Source organism: Brachionichthys hirsutus, unplaced genomic scaffold (assembly GCF_040956055.1).
Source record: "Brachionichthys hirsutus isolate HB-005 unplaced genomic scaffold, CSIRO-AGI_Bhir_v1 contig_813, whole genome shotgun sequence".
NCBI lineage: Eukaryota > Metazoa > Chordata > Actinopteri > Lophiiformes > Brachionichthyidae > Brachionichthys > Brachionichthys hirsutus.
The window spans coordinates 585-19,563 of NW_027181025.1; the positions used below are offsets into that span (position 1 = coordinate 585).

Genomic DNA, 18,979 nt, shown 5'->3' on the forward strand with positions numbered 1-18,979 from the left:
CAGGCATCCAGGCGTGTGATCCAATGGGAGGAGGTCCTTGATGCTTATTAGAAACAACCAGAACCCTCGGAGCGCAGTGATTGGTCCACGGACTGACCCCCACCCTGGACAAACGACCTATAAGCTAGCGTTTGATTCTGAGTAAATGGTGTCAAACTGGAGACCTGAGCTTCATTAATGGGGTCAAGGCTAACTGGCTCCTCCCACTGAGGTTTCACCTGTCCAACCAGATCATTTCAACTTGTGGCGACGGAAGGCGCTTAGCTTAGCAGTGAGCACGTTAGCCTGGCGCCGCCAGTCACGTTGAGATTATCTGCTTTATTTATTTGAGCGTCTCGCGGCGGCGAGCAGTTTGACCTCGTATCCGTGGCAGCGAGACGGCGCCGTCGCATGCAGCTGGAACCGTATACGTCTGTCCATTGTAACGATTTGTAAGTAAATAAGCTTATTTTAGTACACAATCAAGCGTCCTGTTTTACTTCGTTTCACACGATCCCGACCGAACCCAAAGACGCCACGGACCCGGCGTTGTGTCAAACGTGTCTTTATTGACGCCATCGCTCGCTCTACTTGTCCTCCGGCTTGTTGAAGCAGTAGGTCAGGCAGCACTTCCCGCAGTAGTGACGGTCGAAGTGGCTCGCCATGAAGACGCCGGCGCCGCACTCGTCGGCGGGACACTCGCGCCTCAGCCGGTGGATTTTCCCGTTCTCATCGACCTGGAGAGAGAAGACTCAGGAAGTCAGAAGACTGGGGGGGGGGGACGGAGCGTCCGGGGCCATTCTTACCTTGTAGTACTTGAGCACGGCCAGCTTGACCTTCTTCCTCTTGTGCTTGTTCTTCTTCGGGGTGGTGTAGGACTTCTTCTTCCTCTTCTTCGCTCCACCGCGCAGCCGCAGCACCAAGTGGAGAGTCGACTCCTGGGGGGGGGGGGGAAGCCGAACGTGACCCAAACCATCCAGGCCCCAGAGAGGAACGCTAACATCAGGCTAAATGCTAACCGTCCTGGTTCCTATTCCTTAACAGGACTTGTCACAGGGGTCTGTTGCCATGGTGACCTCATCCAAGCGTACTAGCAGGAGTAGAAGTGATGGGCGTCGACCTCCGGTCTAGCTCTGTGCTCACCTTCTGGATGTTGTAGTCCGACAGCGTGCGTCCGTCCTCCAGCTGCTTCCCAGCGAAGATCAGCCTCTGCTGGTCGGGAGGGATACCTGCAGACACGAGTCGTAAACACGAGACCCCGTCCAACACGCCTCGGAACTTTGCATATTTCTGTGGACCAGTAGGATCGGAAAAAAAAAAAAACATGTCCACGGTCTGGTGGTGCAGATCCAGCCCCGAAGGACCCGCCCTCCACTCAGGCTCAATTAAACTAGCTGCCATGGTGATGGACAGACTGACAGTCGGATGAGGTGAGACAGGAAGCAGGTAGAGGAGCCATGATGGGACGGGACAGTTCCTTTTAAGGTCACCTGCCCAACGATAGCTCGCTGCTAACGACCCAGGCTAAAACCACGAGACTGGACAGAACCCCCAACCGGCTCCCGAACCGGATCCGCTCACCTTCTTTATCCTGAATCTTGGCCTTGACATTTTCGATCGTGTCCGATGGCTCAACCTGGGGGGGAGGATCGGGTCACGTGTTACCCTTTCATCTCAATTTATTGCAGACGTCATTTCATGTTGTCAGAATCCGCCCGTCTGTCACAGCTAAGTTAGCTTAGCACATTTACAGCTACAAGCTACGAGTGGATTCAGCCCTTATTTACACACCCGCAACAGCAAGATGGCGTTAAAACACACACACACACACATATATATATATATATATATATAAATAGACGTTTAAATCCGTGTAACCGGAAGGGATAACATAAATACGGGACCCGCGGCTTCTGGTCCTTCCCCTCCAGCCCGCTAGGGCTCACCCACCTCGAGAGTTATGGTCTTCCCCGTGAGGGTTTTGACGAAAATCTGCATCCTGGCGTTTCTTCCACCTTCACGAGATAAAAGCAAAGACTTTAAACGGACCGACGGCGGCGAAACGGCCGCTAAAAACCACGTATTTCTGTAATGAACGTGTGGAAACACGGAGCACCGTCTTACCACAGGCTCACTCCTAATGGCGGATCGTGAGAAGAGGACCTCCGTCGGGCGCAACAGGGTTTCCTACCACAGTCTGCAGGGGCAGGGTGACCGTTCCGACGCCTGATCGAAACTGTCAATAAAGTTCTGTTGGTTTTCGCATTTGTTTACCTTCTTTTCCCGACTGCGTCACGGCGTCCATGTTTGTTACAGTTAATACCGCGGTGCAATCAGTTGCATTTAAACAGGGAAGCAGTTGTTTATTTTAAAAAAACCTCAATTTCCCAGAGAGCTTTTAACTGTTACCATAGCAACGGGCGGAAAAAAGACGCAATGAAGCGAGGACGCAGAGAATTGGGAGTATAATCAGGCGTAAATCACAATGTCCGAGCCCCAGAGCCCGGGCAGACATCCGGACGGAGAACTGTCGGTTTGCGGCTGTGATCAGAGCTTCTTCCGGTCTCTGTCCGAGTTCACCGAGCAGGAGGAACGGAACGGAACGGGAACGGAGGGTCCGGACCGCGCCCGCCACAGCGTCTACCGCTCCGTGTTCAGCCAGGTAGAAGTACTCGGATACTTTACTCGATAGTGCTGACTCATTTCCCCGGAAGACACGAAAAAATAAAGACAAAAGAAATGAAGCAACGTGATCTAAAAAAAATATTCTATGGCACCTTCAGTAAGTGGTTGCTGTGCTGATCTCAGTATGACGTCATCCCATGCGATGACGTCATCCCTTAAGACTCTACTGTTCAGCCTCAACACAAAGAAAATAAATGTCCGAGTTACATTTGATGTCGTCGACAACACTTTCTATTGAAGGTGTGCATAAATGTTTATCGTCATGACAACCGCAGCGATAGAGCTGCTAATTACCATAGCAACATGGTAATTTTACAATATTATGGTGAATGTTTGAGTTCCACTGTCACAGCTAAATATCCAGATATCAGTGAGTGTCTGTAATCAATAACATCTGTAATCAATAAAATATGTAATCAATAACATCTGTAATCAATAACATCTGTAATCAATAAAATATGTAATCAATAACATCCGTAGTCAATAACACGATGTGTTATCAATAACCTGTAACCAATAACACGATTATTGTAATAAACCAGGAGCTCCTCCCCTCACCTTCATCAGGTGATCTCACGAGCGACGGCCTATCAGAGACTTCTGTTGGCCATCAAGGCGGAGTATGATGACATCATCGGGGAGCTGCAGGGGCGGGCGGCTGAGGCGGGGTCAGTTCAGCGGACTCTGGCGGCCTCGGCGTCACACGCAGACTCCGTGATGACCTGCCAGAGGCGAGCCGCCCAGCTGAGACAGCGGTGAGTCGTCGTTTACGCCAGTGTGAACAGGTTACCATGGGAACAAGGCCCCTGAAAGTGAACGGGGGTCCAGAGAAGGGTTAAATCTTCTGCTTCCAGAACTTCAGACCTTCAGAGGGAAACAGCTGAGCTCCAGGAGGAGCTCCAGAGACGGACAGAATCCAGGAAGCAGAGCTCCAGGGTCCCAGGTACGCCCGACCCATGGCCGTGGTTCAGGTAGTATAAACCCGGACCCGGACCCGGACCCTATCCACATCCAAATAAAGACACAAACAAACAACTCAGTGGCCTCTACTGGACCTGGACCCGGTGCTCATCTGTGTTCTGTCCCCTGATGCCTGGAGGACAGACGAGACAGTATCGGTTTCTGGACGCAGTGGATCACGGTCCCTCTTCTGTGTCTTCTCTCAGGGTTAACGGGGGTCCAGTCAGAGGATCCAGAGGCTCTGGACCGACATTTGAGACATCTTGAAACCCAGAGAGCCATTCTGCTGGACCAGAAGAGTCGCTGCGTCTCTCTGGAGGTCAAGGCCCAGTTGGACACCGAGCTGCAGAACGCCGAGCATCACAGAGACCGCCTGAGGCTTCAGAACCACCGGCTGATGGTCCTGTAAGACCTGCGGCCAGTTCTGCTCATTGAACAAGGATTCAGCTAGAACGAGGAGACGAGCACACACTCCATGGAGGGAACGCAGAAAGTCCGGATCCGTCCCTCTGTTGGGATCAGCGGTTCTACCCTGGTCCATGACAAGAGCCGACCGAGCTCAGTCCAAATCCCAGGAAGCTCCTCAGTAATCGGAATTCATTAATAATCGATGATTCCAAACAGGACTCCTGTGTCTTTTAAGAACCCACTAAGTCTGTCTGTGTGGGCGGGGTTTAAAAACAACCGTCTGTGTGGGCGGGGTTTAAAAACGACCGTCTGTGTGGGTGGGGTTTAAAGACAACTGTCTGTGTGGGCGGGGTTTAAAGACAACTGTCTGTGTGGGCGGGGTTTAAAAACGACCGTCTGTGTGGGCGGGGTTTAAAAACGACCGTCTGTGTGGGCGGGGTGTAAAAACGACCGTCTGTGTGGGCGGGGTTTAAAGACAACTGTCTGTGTGGGCGGGGTGTAAAAACGACCGTCTGTGTGGGCGGGGTTTAAAGACAAATGTCTGTGTGGGCGGGGTGTAAAAACAACCGTCTGTGTGGGCGGGGTGTAAAAACGACCGTCTGTGTGGGCGGGGTTTATCTGTCTATCTGCAGGTACCGTCGTCTGGGGATCGTCTCTGAACATTTGTCCAGCCTGGAGGGACACAAACGGACTCTGGAGGAACTTCTGGGTTCCACGCTGCAGAACGTCAGACGAGCTGCAGGTGAGACTCCCAAACGTTCCTTTGAGCAGGACGAACGTTGACGCTCCACGTTGCCGTGGCGTCCGCGGACGTCCGCCTGAGCAGACGCGGCGGTTCCCTTCCTGTCCGTCTCGCAGTGACGGACGAAGACGCCCGCAGGATTGACGTCGAGCTGTCGGAGGACAACGAGCCCACCGGAGTGGACCGGCCCAAACTCCTCAGCGACTACCTGGACAGGTGTCGAGTGTCTGAAGGTGACCCGATGGCTCCGCGACGCTCTCTGAAGCCGGTTCCTCCGGTTCCTCTGGTTCCTCCATCAGGTTCTCCGAGCTCTTTGGGTCGGCCCAGTACGACGAGGCTGCTCTGCTCGCTGCCCGAGCTCCCGGGGGGGTCCTGAGGAACCTGGACACCATGGAGATGTTTAAAGGTGGGGGGGGGGCGCTCCGAGACACCCCCGTGTCCACGTCCAGGTTCTTCTCGTTTAACTTCTTGTGCGTCCCAGGTGTGGAGGGCCCCCCCGGCAGCGCCCCCCCTCTGCTGCTCTTCCTTCGGGCCCTGCTGGCGTCCGTCCCGCCTGAGGACAAGCTGCCGGCCGTCGTCTCCCAGCAGGCCGTCCTCCACGCCCTGCGGCACGGCGCCACGCGGCTCGTCGCCCACGCCGTCGCCAACGACAAGTAAGCGCCGCCGCCGGGTCGTTCCGCTCGCCGCCGCTCCTCCTCACGTTCCTCGTCCTCTCAGGCTGACCCCCTCGGAGGACCTGGGCGACCTCCTGACCCAGCACGCGCACCAGAACCGGGGCGTGGCCGACACCTGTCTGGCTCTGTCCACCGTCGTCTACGAGGCCTGCGGGTTGGACAGGAAAATCGCTCTGAGCATGTGCAGGAGGGGCCTGATCCACGGGGCCGCCGAGTCCATGAAGCACGCCGAGGGCCTCGCCGCCGGTGCGTGCGTGCGTGCGTGCGCGTGTGTGTGCGTGCACGTGTGTTTCCCATTCAGCAGTCTACGTTTCTCTCTCTCTTTCAGAGGACTGTATGTGGGTTCTGGCTCGCTCGTCCAGCCTCTCCCTCTTCCAGCTGTTGACGGAGCCCCTGGGGGGCCAGTCGGCCATCTTGTCAGTGGGCGTGGCCTGTTCCACTCTGCTGGCAAACCCTCAGCACCGGGACTTTGGTCTGGAGATTCTGGACAGCTTTGTGAGCAGAGGACGAGGTGAACCCATTAAAGGTTCAATAAATGTCACAGCTGTCCCTTCTGGGTTCTGACCCGGTCCGGGCGACAACCAGACTCTGACCTTTGACCTCATTCTGTATCCTCTCAGGGGTTTTGGAGGAGGTGATCCTGGAGGACAGCAGCTCCTCGGTGGACGTTTGGACCCGGCTGGCGTCTCTGTGCTCTGAGCTGAACAGGTCCGACCTGAGCCAGGCCATCACGTCTGTCCTGCTGGACCAGAGCGGGACCAGAGTCCTGTCCCCGGACCTGGAGGAGGGAGCCCGGATCGTGGAACACATCTTCCTGTGAAGGTGCGAGTCCACCTGTCCCGCCGAGTCCACCTGTCCTGCTGCATCCACCTGTCCCGCCGAGTCCACCTGTCCTGCTGCGTCCACCTGTCCCGCCGAGTCCACCTGTCCTGCTGCGTCCACCTGTCCCGCCGAGTCCACCTGTCCTGCTGCGTCCACCTGTCCCGCCGAGTCCACCTGTCCCGCCGAGTCCACCTGTCCCGCCGAGTCCACCTGTCCTGCCGCTGATGACGACGCAGTGGAGAAAACAGCGTTATCTCATCCTCAAACCGCTCCTGGGGCCACGCCAACGTTAGCATTTAGCCTCGCAGGGACGCTAGCACGGCGGCGGACGCGCTGAGACGGGTGTAGCTTGGATTTGTTCCGATATATTTGTCTCGGTCCAGCTTAATCTACAATTCCGTTGTTCCCTGAATGCAGCACAACTAATCCGATAACCGCAACGCGCACGCACACGCACACGCACGCACACACGCACACAGCATGAGGTGGAGTTGGTACGTGGTTTATATATACGCTATCTATCTATGTGATCATGAATGAGAACTTCTTGAACATTTACATTATAAATAAAGGTTAAACATGACGTGCGCGTCTCGTGTACTTTTGGCGAAGTTGGTTTAGCGTGATTCAACGTCGTAAAAAAAAATGAAATAAAAGCGGCGTTTTAAAGTTCTTCCGGTCTGGGCTGGATCAGAACCGGACTGACTGTTCCTCCAAACTTTTAGAGGCGGGCCGACTGAGGAGGCGGTACGTTACGCCTCCGCTCGATTGTGACGAGCTCTGATTGGTCACGGCTCGCGCCACTCTGAGGAAGGCCGCATGTGATTGGTCAGCGAAGTTCCTCTCAGCTCCGTCCGTCCGAGACTTCGCAACGACGAACCCGACTTGTGGCGCACTTGTTTGACTTCTTCCGCCGTCAGCGACGCGCAGACTTTCCGGAGGGAGTCACCGGAGCGGTTTAGCAGTCCGTCTCGGTAGAGGTTTCAGACGGGGGCGGGGGGGGCGACTGAACCGGAACATTACCGGAACCGAAACTTTTTCACCTCGGAAGGCAGTTCGGAACAAAAAGGAAAATGGCAGACAGCGCGGAGCGTGAAATCTCCTCCACGTCTCTTTTGGGCACCGACGAGGCGCACCACTACCAGCCCGAACCGGAACCGGACCGGCTCGACAAAGACCTCTTCAGCGTAGATGATATTGTGGACTTAGTCGGCGGGGCTCAGGACGCCTTGAACAGGCACATGGTTGAAGACGGTCCGCCACATGGCTCGGTAGAAACATTCCTAGCGGGTCCAGTGACGGTTCTTGAGCCGGAACCGGTGCCGGTCCCGGACTCCACCGGTCCTGGTTCTGTCCCTGAGACCCCCTCAGCTGCTGTCCAGCCTGAGGTTGTCGCACCCAAAGCCGAGCCCGAGCCGGAACCTTTACCGGAGAGCGACGCCCTCCCACCGGCGGAACCCCGGACGCCCGCCGCAGCCCCCGCAGCCCCCGCAGAGGCAGCAGAGAGACCGGCGGCGACGGAGGCACCAGCGGCACCAGCATCTTGTGAGTGTCTCAACGGAGAAATCCGTTCAATCGACGCGGATTGTTTTTTATTTACATCGGATAAATAACATTTATCGCCGACATGGCTGACGAGGCTGTTCCAACGGTCCGGTTCCTGCACGGCCGACGCCGACGCCGAGCCGAGCCGAGCCGAGCCGAGCCGAGCCGAGCCGAGCGCCGCGTCCGTCTGTTTAACCAACTCCGTTACCGGTAACCCTTCCACGCTAAACCGAAGCGGATCTGCGGGTGAATCGTGAATGTTGTGAATTTTCGTGCTCCGTCACGGCGGGTTAGCCGGTCACCGGCTAGCGATGCTACCCCGAGGGCAGGCTGTCACCGTGCGGCTGCCCGTCAGCTGGACGTGAACGACGGGAGACGTTGCTCCAGGCCGAGGTGGAAGCTGTTCGGAACATGACGCCATGTTGCTTCTTCTCGCCGAGATTCCCGCCTCGGGTTCGGGAGGCGCGGCCCGGGTTAGCCTCGGGTTAGCCTCGGGTTCGGGAGGCGCGGCCCACCTGCGTGGACCGTCAAACGTCGGGAAGCATAACGGGAGCCCTTAGCTCGGTGAACCGGCCCCGGTTCGACTAAACCAGTAACATGTCGCCTGCCAGCTTCAAAAACATCGACGTGACGTCTTCGTCGAATTCACCGCCGGGGCGTCTTTGACAGCCCGAACAGCGCCCATCCGCCCCCTGCCGCGCGCATGCTAATGGTTGCTAACGGAGTTCCGTTATCGGACAGGCGTTTCCCCTGTCCGATAACGAAGCGCGTTGGGCGCGGCGCGGATCCGGGCTATTTCACTGCTCTTTATCGTAATATTGTTTTTTTTTTTGTCATCACGATATGGACGAGATCACGTGACACTAAATTCTAGCCATGTTGGTCGAAGTGACAAGGACCTGTCCGATAATGGAAATGCGTGTGGCGGTTAGCGCAGCGCCGCGTAGCAGAGATTAGTCACAACAAAGGAATCCGCTCCGCCTCCCCTCCCAGTCCGCATCCAGCCCAACGTCTACCCGTCCGGACCAGAACTGGTTTCTGCGGAGGTTCTTTAACTCTGCCGGTGATGCTGGAATTGAATCTGATTCCTGGGCGGCTGCAGGTGAACGGGCCTGCCCCCCCCCCCCCCCCCCCCTCTGCTCGGAGGCAGGGTGGGGCTGCATGACTCGGCCCCTGGCCTGAACAAAGGACCGGTAGGTGTGAGGGACACGTGCCCGTTTTCGGGGGACATTCCTTTCCGTCCCTAGAGACGGTCGTTGGGCTTCGTCCCGCCGCCGCTCGTCTCGGTTGAACGTTGAGGTTGGGCTGTTGTCTGGTGACCTGTCATCAAGCACTGATCAATAATGCGGTTATTAATCCACCAATCAGAGGCCGGTCTTGGTCGGTCTTCAGGCCTGACCGCTCCGTCTCAGATGGGTTTTTTCCGGACAGCTGATCGTCCGGGGCCTGCATCGTATTTCTGGGTCAGTCTGTGTTTGTCGAGCGCCTGTGATGTGGTCGGGTGGATTAGAAGCGGGGGTGGGGGGGGTGTCAGACACACCGTCGCAGGGGCTTAATGGTGTGTGTGTGTGTGTGTGTGTGGGGGGGGGGGGGGTCCGTCGGCAGGGAAACCACAGCCGGCTTTAGCCTGGAAACAATGAGACCCTCGTTGATCTAGAGTCATTCTGGTCTGGAGCTCGTAGGTTTCAGACCCACGTGGTGCTGATACACGGCGTCCACGGGACACTGTACCCAGTGGGGGTCTCACCGCTGGGGGGCTCCTGGACCTGGTCCCGCCTCCCCAGTCTGCAGATGTTTCTCTCAGCTGCTTTTTAAACTTGTGTTGTTGGACCAGAGACGGAAATGGTGCGCTGGTTTGTATTTACTGATGCCCCCCCCCCCCAGGCCACGCCCCCTACGACCGTGTCCTGTACTGCATATTTCCTAGGAGGGGGGGCAGAATCATCTGAGTCTGCACTGTGGTTGTCATAGTGCGTCAACTGTAACCTGACCTGGACCAAAGCGAGCCGACCCGACCTTTCAGCATCCAGCTGACCTTTGCCCCCCCCCCACACACACGCACCTCGGGGCCTATTATTAGCTGCCTGTAGAGCAAAAAGCAGCTGCTTTCCAGAAGAGGGTTTCTCTGACAGACATTTGAAACTGTTCCAGGTGAGATCTGACAGGAATCCGGTTCCTTCGTTTTCATTTCACGGATTATCTTTTTATTTGTCGGGGCCGGTCGCGTTTGTGGATCGCTCAAATTGTGGTAGGAGGAGAATGTCTGGTCTTTCCAGGCTTCCTTACCTGCTTCCTGTCTGCACCACTGGGGCCTATTATTAGCTGCCTGTAGAGCAAAAAGCAGCTGCTTTCCAGAAGAGGGTTTCTCTGACAGACATTTGAAACTGTTCCAGGTGAGATCTGACAGGAATCCGGTTCCTTCGTTTTCATTTCACGGATTATCTTTTTATTTGTCGGGGCCGGTCGCGTTTGTGGATCGCTCAAATTGTGGTAGGAGGAGAATGTCTGGTCTTTCCAGGCTTCCTTACCTGCTTCCTGTCTGCACCACCTCTCCCTTAAGACAGCGCTAGCTTAAAGCTAGCATCTGCAGCTAAACATGGAAGCAGTTGAATCGGTCATCACCAATGCAGCCGGGTCAGAACCCCTCCTTGATAACATCTGCTCTTCTGACAGGCCGGCTGAATTCTTCTCTGCTGTTGTCTCGCCTCTCTCCACAGATGTTCCTCCTCTTCCTCCTTCTAAAGCTCAGCCTCTTCCTCTGATGCAGTTCCCTACAGGCAAGTTCTCTCTGCCCGCTATTGTCCATTCGAGTGTTTAAACGTAACCCTTTGCATGTGAGGATCTTTAGCATTTTCGTTGTATGCTTGTTTATCCTCTGAACGCTAACGTCTGCTAACACTGATCGACGTGAACTCTGATGGCGCCGTGGGGCCGGTGGTTCGGTCACAGGGCATGGCTTGTTGGCTTGTTGGCATCAGACCTTGAGCAAAACCTCACGTTGGCTCCGTGGACCAGTCCTGGGTTGCAACCCGACATGACAAATGCTGACTCATCTTAAACTTTCTTTTTTTGGGTGGGTGGCCGGGGGCATAAAGTTTGGTGAGAACACTTAAAAGATTCCCTCCGTACTTGAGGTGTGCTAGTTTACCTTTTCAATCACATAATAGGTTCTTACTTTAGGTTTGTCCACTCAGACAATCAAGTCCTGGGATGTTAGCTGCTTTAAACTAGCTTGGTGCGCATCCTGCTAATCATTGACGGTCCAAAATAAAACCAGTTGCAGTTTCATTGAGGTTCCGTGCTTCATAGTACTGTTAGTAGTAATCAATCATGTGATTCAGAAGGTCTCCCCAATTGTATCTTCTTTTTCTTTGAATTAGCTGCTAACCGCTGCTAGCTGCTAATTCAGTCCTCCCATTGTGGACTGCACACGGTACATCTTCGCTTCGTCGCCCGCCCCACCCCGTTCTGGTATTATCACCTCCGTTGCTTTTTCACGGGTGTGAGAAGGCCGACCCCCCCTCTACACCTTCTTGGTGTAAGGCGCAGTTAACATTTGAGCAGCATTTGTCGGGTCCTGATGGGTTTTCTCAGGTTCTGATGGTTCTGTGAGGAATGGAGTATGTATTTGATATGTGCTGTATTGCGTTCTCCCTCCTTCCTCTCTATTCAAGCACTCGGGCAGAAGGGTGATTCCCCTGCCCCCATATCTCCGCTTTCCCCTCTTCACTCTCCCGACTCTTTGGAGGAGCTCTCTCTGACTGATAGTCCCAACCAGCCCCCGACTCTGGGACGTTCTGCACCCTTGGGCTCCTTCTTGACTGAACCCCCCTCCGCTCGAGACGTGCCCTACGTGGGTGAAAAGGGCGACTCTGGACCGGCACATAGTAAGAACAAGGAAGATGCATTAGCTGGTCCTTACCTGAGTTTAGGGAAAGACCCAGGGCCTCATAATCCGTGTGAAGACAGTGGAGTCTCCTTTTCACCTGAGGAAAGGCTGATTAGCTCAGACAGGGCCGCCGCTGGTCCCTCCCCGGTAAAGCCCCCGGTGATGGTCCCCGAGTCTCACCTCTCCTCCTCTAACCCAACAGAATACTGGGACTCACCTTTACTAGCATCTCAAGACAACTACAAGGTTTCCATGGACAAGTTCTCCAAGGACACGGCTCCAATCGGCTCTTCCACACATGAGCAAGGTGACCAGTATGATGAAGATGATGACCTAATGGGGGAAGTGAAGAATAATAATCCGTTTGATGGCTACTCCCCGCTGGAAGATAGTGGTCACTCTTATTTTGGAGACTTAAAGACCGACAGCAGGGCCTCAAAAGTGTCAGACAGTCCGACTCCAGATCTGGTCCAGTACGGCCAAGTTGAAGAACCCCAGCAGGCCTCGCCATCTTTCACAGACGAAGGAGCAGCTTTCCTGAAGAGCACGCTTGCCTCCGAGTCATTTATGCAGGCAGGTGATCAGTTCTCGTCGGTTCTCAAAGATGACGACGACGAGGAAGAGGATTCTGCTCTGCCGCCGTCACTCCCAGACATTTTAAAGTCTTCTCCACTCAACCCTGATAAAATGGACTCCGGCTCCTCGGAGGGAAGCCCGGAGGAGCAGAGTCCCATCCTGGAACGAAGGATGATGGAGTCCCCCAATCCTCCGATTAATCTGTCCGCTAACAATCCGTTTGCTTTTGATGCTAAAGTGTCGCTGCTGAAGGAAATGACCGAGGAAATGGAAGTGAAGGTGGCAGATGACGTAAAATTAGACGATAAAATCTTCAGCGCGTTTGACCTTGTTAAAGACGCCAAGGAAACTCCGCCCACCAAAATCAAAGAAGAGGAACCCGTAAAGACGGAGCAGAATGATTGGTTTTCAAGCTACGATCCCCCCAAAGCGACGGAGAAGGTTGAACCAATTGACTTTGAGGGCGGAGAGCCTCCCATTGAAGACTCTGACTCTGAGTCACCGACGGCGGACTCCCTGTCCCCGGTCCTTGAGGCCATGGCCAGGAATCCTGGCAGCTTCCAAGTAGAGATGGAGAAGATGGAGATGGAGGAGCCAGAGGTGGCTGAGGAGGTCTCCGAGCACGAAGTCTCCTCTGAGGAGTTCGAGTTCATCGAACGACCACCCAGGGGTGTTATCGATGAGTTCCTCGAGGCTTTGGATACCTCAAAGTTCGGCGCTCCCAGGCTTCCGGAGATCCCGATGGATGACGATCTAAGCTTCGAGAAGAAAGAGGCGTCTCGGGTTTCTGCTGGGGCTGAATCTGAGGTTCCCGGGCAGAGCTCCTACCATCTCCTCGCTGAGACCACCCCCCAGAAGAGCAAGGCCGAGCTGGAGGAGCTCCACGTCCAGCAGCCCCCTTCCCAGGCTCCGCTTGCCCATTCCCCTGACTGCAAACCAGAGGAGGCGCCCGCCAAGGCGAGCGTGGAGGGAGGAAGACTGTTTAAGATGCCGATGGTGAACGTTAGAGCAGGTAAAATAAACCAGTTCTGGCATGGACCCCCCCACCCCCACATCCTCCTCAGTTGTCACTGACTTCCTGTCCACCTGCATCACATTCATCTCACTCTTTCGTTCACCTGGTGTTTTGTCCCAGCCAGCAGCTCGTTTATTTCACGTCTCGTCTTCCTGTCTTTAACCTTTCGTTTCCGGCGCCTGCTTATCTTTGTGTGTTTCCTCCTGCTTTAACCTTTTGCTTTCACTGCATTGTGTGCTCTTGTCTCAACAGTAACATCTGCATTTTTGGGTCGGGGTCGGGGGTATGTGCTTGTGTATTCATTAAAATGTCTGTTGTGCGTTCTGCTCCATCGTTGGAACCGTCTGAAGGTTGGTCCAGACTTTGCTATTTGCCCCTCTGGGTATTTCTGGTGTTGAATTAGCGCTCTCTGGAAATAACTCTGGACGCCAGCGTGAAACCCGACCACACCCCGCCACCGAGCTGATGTACCCGGTCCCAGGCGTCCCGCTGAAACATGGTTGTCTCAGATGGATGCAGCCTTAATGCTGAATGTCAGATGGTCTGAGCTGCGTTCTCATTGGAGTGGGCTGAACTTCTGGACTCGGCGACAGATGAGATCTGGCTCCAGGTGTTGTGGTTCGGTGGCGTTCGTCTGGCGATAAGACGCTGAAGTGTGTTTTTAATTTAAATCAGACCTGTCGTCAGAGGATGACCTGTAATCTTCATCGCTTGAGCTGATTGGTTGGTCGTCAGACCGACTGATGTATGCCGATGACTGGAACTGACTCTGTTGTCAGGATCGCCTTTAATTAAAGCCGCCTCCTCCTGCTCCTCCTGCTCCTCCTCCCTGCATTGCGACACTGGCAGGCCCACAGAGGGGTTCTCTGACTGAGAACCCACTCGGCAAATGTTCCTCGTCATGCAACGGGAATGAATCCCGCCGGCTGGTGTCGGGTCTCGCTGGGAGCAGCTCGGCATTCCTATCGGAATCTTTATCAGCTGCTCAAACTATTTCCCGGCTCCGATTCCAAGCTCCTCTTTAGTCTTTCGTTTCGTTGACCGATAGGCAAACAGGAAGCTCCTCGGTGGCGAAGGCAAACGCTGCTGCGCCGTTAGCGATGAGGTAACGCTGCTACACGCCGCAACGGTCGCGCGTCTTTCCTGTCTTGGGTTTTACCTCGGGAACAACCGATGATGGATTATCCATCCAGGATTTGTTTTGTTAACGTTTCTAGATAAAGTGCACAAATACAATCTTTTTCACACACACGCACACACGTGGTCACATGGTGTCGGCGACCCGTGAGCTCTGATGGGTTCAGAACCAGGACTGTCAGAATTTAGATGCAACTTGAATTTAGTCTGATAATCAGACACCAGGTTAGCATTATGCTATCAGGCGGTTTAGCATTCAAAAGAACCTCTGACATGAGCTAAAAGCTAACGCTTGAGTAGTTTAGAAGCTGCACAGGCGCCCTCTAGTGGAGGAGAGCGGTAATTACATGGACCGCCAACATGCACACATGAGCTGGGGCTGATGGGGTCTGGAGGATTTGATCAGTGAAACCATTTTGAAAGACCCCCCCCCTTCTGGTGTGACTGCAGAGGGAGAGGAGTCCTTCATCAGCAGATTTAAGAAAGTAGAAGTAGAAGGGGTGACGAAGGGAAAACGGGCTGAGCGCAAACATGAAGGGAGTTCATGCCGGGGGGGGGGCGGTAACAGTTGCTGCATCAGAGCATTGGCAGCAGACAGTCAGCTGACGGCTTGCCTGCAGGACGGAGTTCATTTGCTTGCTGGAGACAAACCCTCCTCCTCCTATGCTCCTCCCCTTCCTGTTCCTGCTGCAGCCAGACACGGTTTCATTCAGCGCCGGGCGCTTCGTGTGGAATGTGTCTTTGCTGATCAGATGGACGAGCGCACGGAGAACAGCTGTCGGGGCGTGGAGCAGCCGTGGCCTGAAGTGACGCTCTGGAGACAACGGGGTACACCTCGTCCTTTCTTGCTCCTCTTTACGCTGACTCTGCTCTGGGCTAATGTTGGGGGGGGGGGGGGGGGGGGGTTACAGGTACATGATTGTAGATCTTTCTGGACAGTTTGTCGTCCTCGGGGACCTTTGGACATTCAGCTGTTGTGTCCAAAGGTGGATGGGCGGAGTTTGTGAGTGGAGCGATGTTAGCTGTTGGGTTAAAGATTCGCTAGCGTCTTTGGAAATCAGTGTGTGGCGTTGCGTTGCGTTTTCATCTAGAGTTGATCTTTCTTGCATTCAGAAGCAGCTATTGTCTTCTATGGAGCTAGTTTTTCCTACGGTGGCCCTGAATGAACAAATGAAACGGGCCCCGAACACACTTTGGCTTTCTTAGCAGCTAGCCTGCAGTCTGCAATGTCGCCACTAGATGTTGCTGAGTCCAACACACGCTTGGTTCTTTTTGGGGTTGTATTCATCCTATTTATTATTCATGTTTGAGCACAAATTCAACCAATTAGAGCTCATCTTCATTCCTTTTAGAGCCGGGTGTGCCTCACCTGGAGCTGCTATCGAACCAGACTGTTGAGTCTGGAGAGGATTGATGGTTCACATGACGCTCCGGCTTCCGGCTGGACTTTATACTGAACGGGGCTCCACGCACGCTAATGTTGATTAGCTATCGGTGTAATTGTGTTGGTCATGCGACGCCTTCTCCTGCCGTTGTAATCCTCGCTTTGAGGCCGTGCCGTCAGGATAGCGGCCACGCCTCAGGCTGCCATGGCTGGACTTTGAACATGAAGCCGTTTGGTACTGAATGCAGAAATGTTTCATCAGCCACAGCCGGAGTTTAGCGTTTTCACTTGTTAGCCGTAGCACCGATTTAATCTGAAGCTCCGCCGCAACATGCTAGTCGATAGCTAAAAGGACATCTTGTCTGAAAGCGCATGTTAAAAACAACTGCTGCTGTTTTCTTCTACATCGCTGAGTAAGGTGAGGCGGCTTTGTGCTGCCCTCTACTGGTTGTCACGAATGATCCTTTACTGGTCTGATCCTCATTATGGTGAAATAGTTCCTCATCCCAGACCAGACCAGGTTCCTGTTAGTCCATTTGACATGTTTGGAGATTTTAAGCTTGATTACTTCCGCACTTTTGGCTTCCCAAGGAGAATGACCAGGTGGACCTCCTGGACAGAGCCACTGTCTCTAAGCCGTCCATGGCTGTCCTCACCACTGTCCTGTAGACCTGTCTCATCACCATGACAAACAAAAAGGGGGCTCAGAGCTGATCCCTGGTGCATCCCACCTCTACACTAAACTCCTGTTACTCCTACTGCACACTTCACTGCTGTCCTACATGTCCTGAACTACTCTGTCGTACTTCTCTGCCACTCCAGACTCCCTCATGCAGGACCACAGTTCCTCTCTGGGCACCCTGTCCTAGGCTTTCTCTAGATCGACAAAGACACAATGCAGCTTCTCCATTGTTAGCCTCAATGCTAACATTGCATCTGTGGTACTCTTCCTCATCATAAAGCATTACTGCTGCTCACAAATACTTACTTCTGTCCTTAGTCTAGCCCCAACCACCTTTCCCCATAACGCCATCGTGTGACTCGTCAGCTTTGTCCCCCTATAGTTACTATACCGGTACTGCACTCTGTGTGTCTCCCTTCTCCATTCCTCCGGTGTCTTCCCAGAAGGTTGTGACGTCAACCACGTATCTGTTAATTTCAAGCAACATTAAAGTATCGTTCGCAGTTACATAGCGGCCATTGTTTTGTGACGTCACGTGAAGAGTGACGCTGCCGTGTTATGGCTTATTGGGCTAAAACTGCTAAAATTAGCATTCACGTCCTTCGTGTTTAAAATACGCGGTTTCATAGACGAATAAACAGTAATTTTAATCTTTAACACTTTCCTGTTTTTCTCCGCGGTGTTTTATGATGGTTAATGGTGGTTAAGTGTCCTAAAGTTCATTTTACGCGGAACAAATCCGTTAACGCGAGAGGCCGAGCTGCGCATGTCTCTCTCTCCCCCCCATTGCTTCTTTATGTCTCTCTCCCTCCTCCCGTCAGCCAGGCTGTGCCGCTGTGTTCAAGATGGACTCCAAATGGGGTTAGTCGGGTGCTAATCTTTTATTTAACGGCCGTCCCTCGACTCTTGTCGCGACGCCTCTGCGCGTTCTGTTTCAACGGAGCGTCCAACTTGAGCACCGAGGCTGTCTGCGGCCTCCGCCCGCGGAGAACCGACGACTGCTACGGGTCATGCTGGACGGTTTGTCGTCGCGGTGAGGACCGCAGCCAGGCGGGATGGTAGTAGAACTCTTTGGGGTTCGGGTTGAATAAAGGGGGGGGGGCTTAATTAAACATAACGGGAAATAAAGCGGGGTCTTCGGTTTGGCTAACTCCGATGCGGCTTCTATTTTTAGCCTGCGCACGGTGGACTTAGCACTCCTGCTACCATATGTAGCCAGGCTGCCCCATTTGGACCGCGGACTCGCCCCTTTCCACACCTCCTCCTCCTCCTCCTCCTCTTCATGCCGGGTCGGGACATCCGGACGATGTCTCTGTCGAGCTCCTGGGCACAGCTGCCGCTAGCGGACGGGGCTAGCGGCGTGTTGGCATGCTGGGGGGGGGGGGAGGCTAGCTGTCGGCTAGCTAGCCAGGTGTCAACGCCCACAGAGACCGAGGAAGCTTCCTGAACCGGTCCCGGTGTGTGAATACGTTACCGGAAGATTCTGCTTTGATCTGAAATCAACGGTAATCTGATTAATTAAACGGATTAAGATAGGCAGAGGCTGAAACAGTTTGTGTTGCTGAGCAGGGCCGAACACGGAGGAGCTAACATCGCTGAGCTCGGCCCAGAAAGGTGGGCTGCCGGTCGGAACCTGTCGTTTAACACAATTCTATAACTTCCCTGTATGATTATTAAAGTGTTCTGATTATATATCCAACCAGTAATTGGAATGTTATCAATTAAAACTTTCCACCGGGGCGGCCCAAACGAATGAAATCGGGACGTGGGCCGGTTCTGTCTGCACGGCGCCCCCTAACTGTCAGCCTTCCTCCTGCAGTGGTGGATCTCCTCTACTGGCGTGACGTTAAGACCTCGGGCGTGGTGTTCGGCGCCTCCCTGCTGCTGCTCCTCTCGCTGATGGCGTGCAGCATCGTGAGCGTCTCCTCCTACGTCGGCCTGGCGCTGCTGTCGGTCACCATTTGTTTCAGGATATACAAAGGCATCCTGCAGGCCATCCAGAAGTCCAACGACGGGCACCCCTTCAGGTGAGTCGCAAGCCGAGCTCTCGGGTTCTCCCCGTGTTCGGCGCGCTCCTTTCACGTTGCAGGCGTTACTCCTGCAGGAGGAGGCGCATCAGCAGCTCATCGGCACCTTTGCTCTCTCTCTTTGTTCTCAGGCAGTACCTGGACCAGGATGTGGCGCTGTCCCAGGACCTGGTCCACAAGTACAGCGACCTGGTTCTGGCCAAACTCAATAAAGCCATCCTTGAACTGAGGCGCCTGTTCCTGGTCGAGGACCTGGTCGACTCCGTCAAGGTGAGTCCGATTCAGACCAACCGCTCCCAGAACTGATCTTTGAATATGGACCGCTACCCGGTGAGTCTCCTCTCCAGTCCGAAATGGTGTCAGAACCATCTGCCGGCCCGGCCCGGCCCACCTCCAACACACCTGACGTGTGCTGTCGCGTCTGGCACCAGTGCATCATGGGAGTAAATGTGAA

The 18,979-nt window shown here is 54.3% G+C and overlaps 3 protein-coding genes across 4 annotated transcripts; 2 read left to right on the plus strand and 1 right to left on the minus strand.

The window, feature by feature from the left end:
* Positions 1-528: 528 nt before the first annotated feature.
* rps27a (ribosomal protein S27a) lies at positions 529-2,151 on the minus strand. Of its 2 annotated transcripts, XM_068759991.1 has the most exons (6): positions 2,104-2,151; positions 1,930-1,994; positions 1,561-1,615; positions 1,123-1,208; positions 786-917; positions 529-716 (listed from the first exon to the last, which is right to left on the minus strand). In XM_068759991.1, exons 2-6 carry the CDS (start codon positions 1,975-1,977, stop codon positions 567-569), a joined length of 471 nt encoding a protein of 156 aa, XP_068616092.1. In that variant the 5' UTR covers positions 1,978-1,994; positions 2,104-2,151; the 3' UTR covers positions 529-566. The 2 variants fall into 2 exon arrangements, with proteins under 2 accessions (XP_068616092.1, XP_068616093.1); XM_068759992.1 differs by lacking the exon at positions 2,104-2,151 and having other exon boundaries at positions 1,930-2,097.
* A 134-nt stretch (positions 2,152-2,285) lies between these two features.
* LOC137917105 (clathrin heavy chain linker domain-containing protein 1-like) lies at positions 2,286-6,837 on the plus strand. Its single transcript, XM_068759990.1, has 11 exons — positions 2,286-2,641; positions 3,232-3,419; positions 3,519-3,607; positions 3,831-4,029; positions 4,566-4,774; positions 4,891-4,990; positions 5,074-5,180; positions 5,256-5,427; positions 5,492-5,694; positions 5,777-5,959; positions 6,069-6,837. The coding sequence occupies exons 1-11, from the start codon at positions 2,465-2,467 to the stop codon at positions 6,266-6,268; spliced, it is 1,827 nt and encodes a 608-aa protein (XP_068616091.1). The 5' UTR covers positions 2,286-2,464; the 3' UTR covers positions 6,269-6,837.
* Positions 6,838-7,195: 358 nt separating this feature from the next.
* On the plus strand, positions 7,196-18,795 carry LOC137917104 (reticulon-4-like; the record flags this gene model as incomplete). Its single annotated transcript, XM_068759989.1, has 5 exons — positions 7,196-7,815; positions 10,533-10,592; positions 11,490-13,292; positions 18,318-18,525; positions 18,657-18,795. Coding segments are annotated over exons 1-5 (2,682 nt in total), but the record flags the coding sequence as incomplete, so codon positions are not given.
* Between the last annotated feature and the right edge of the window lie 184 nt (positions 18,796-18,979).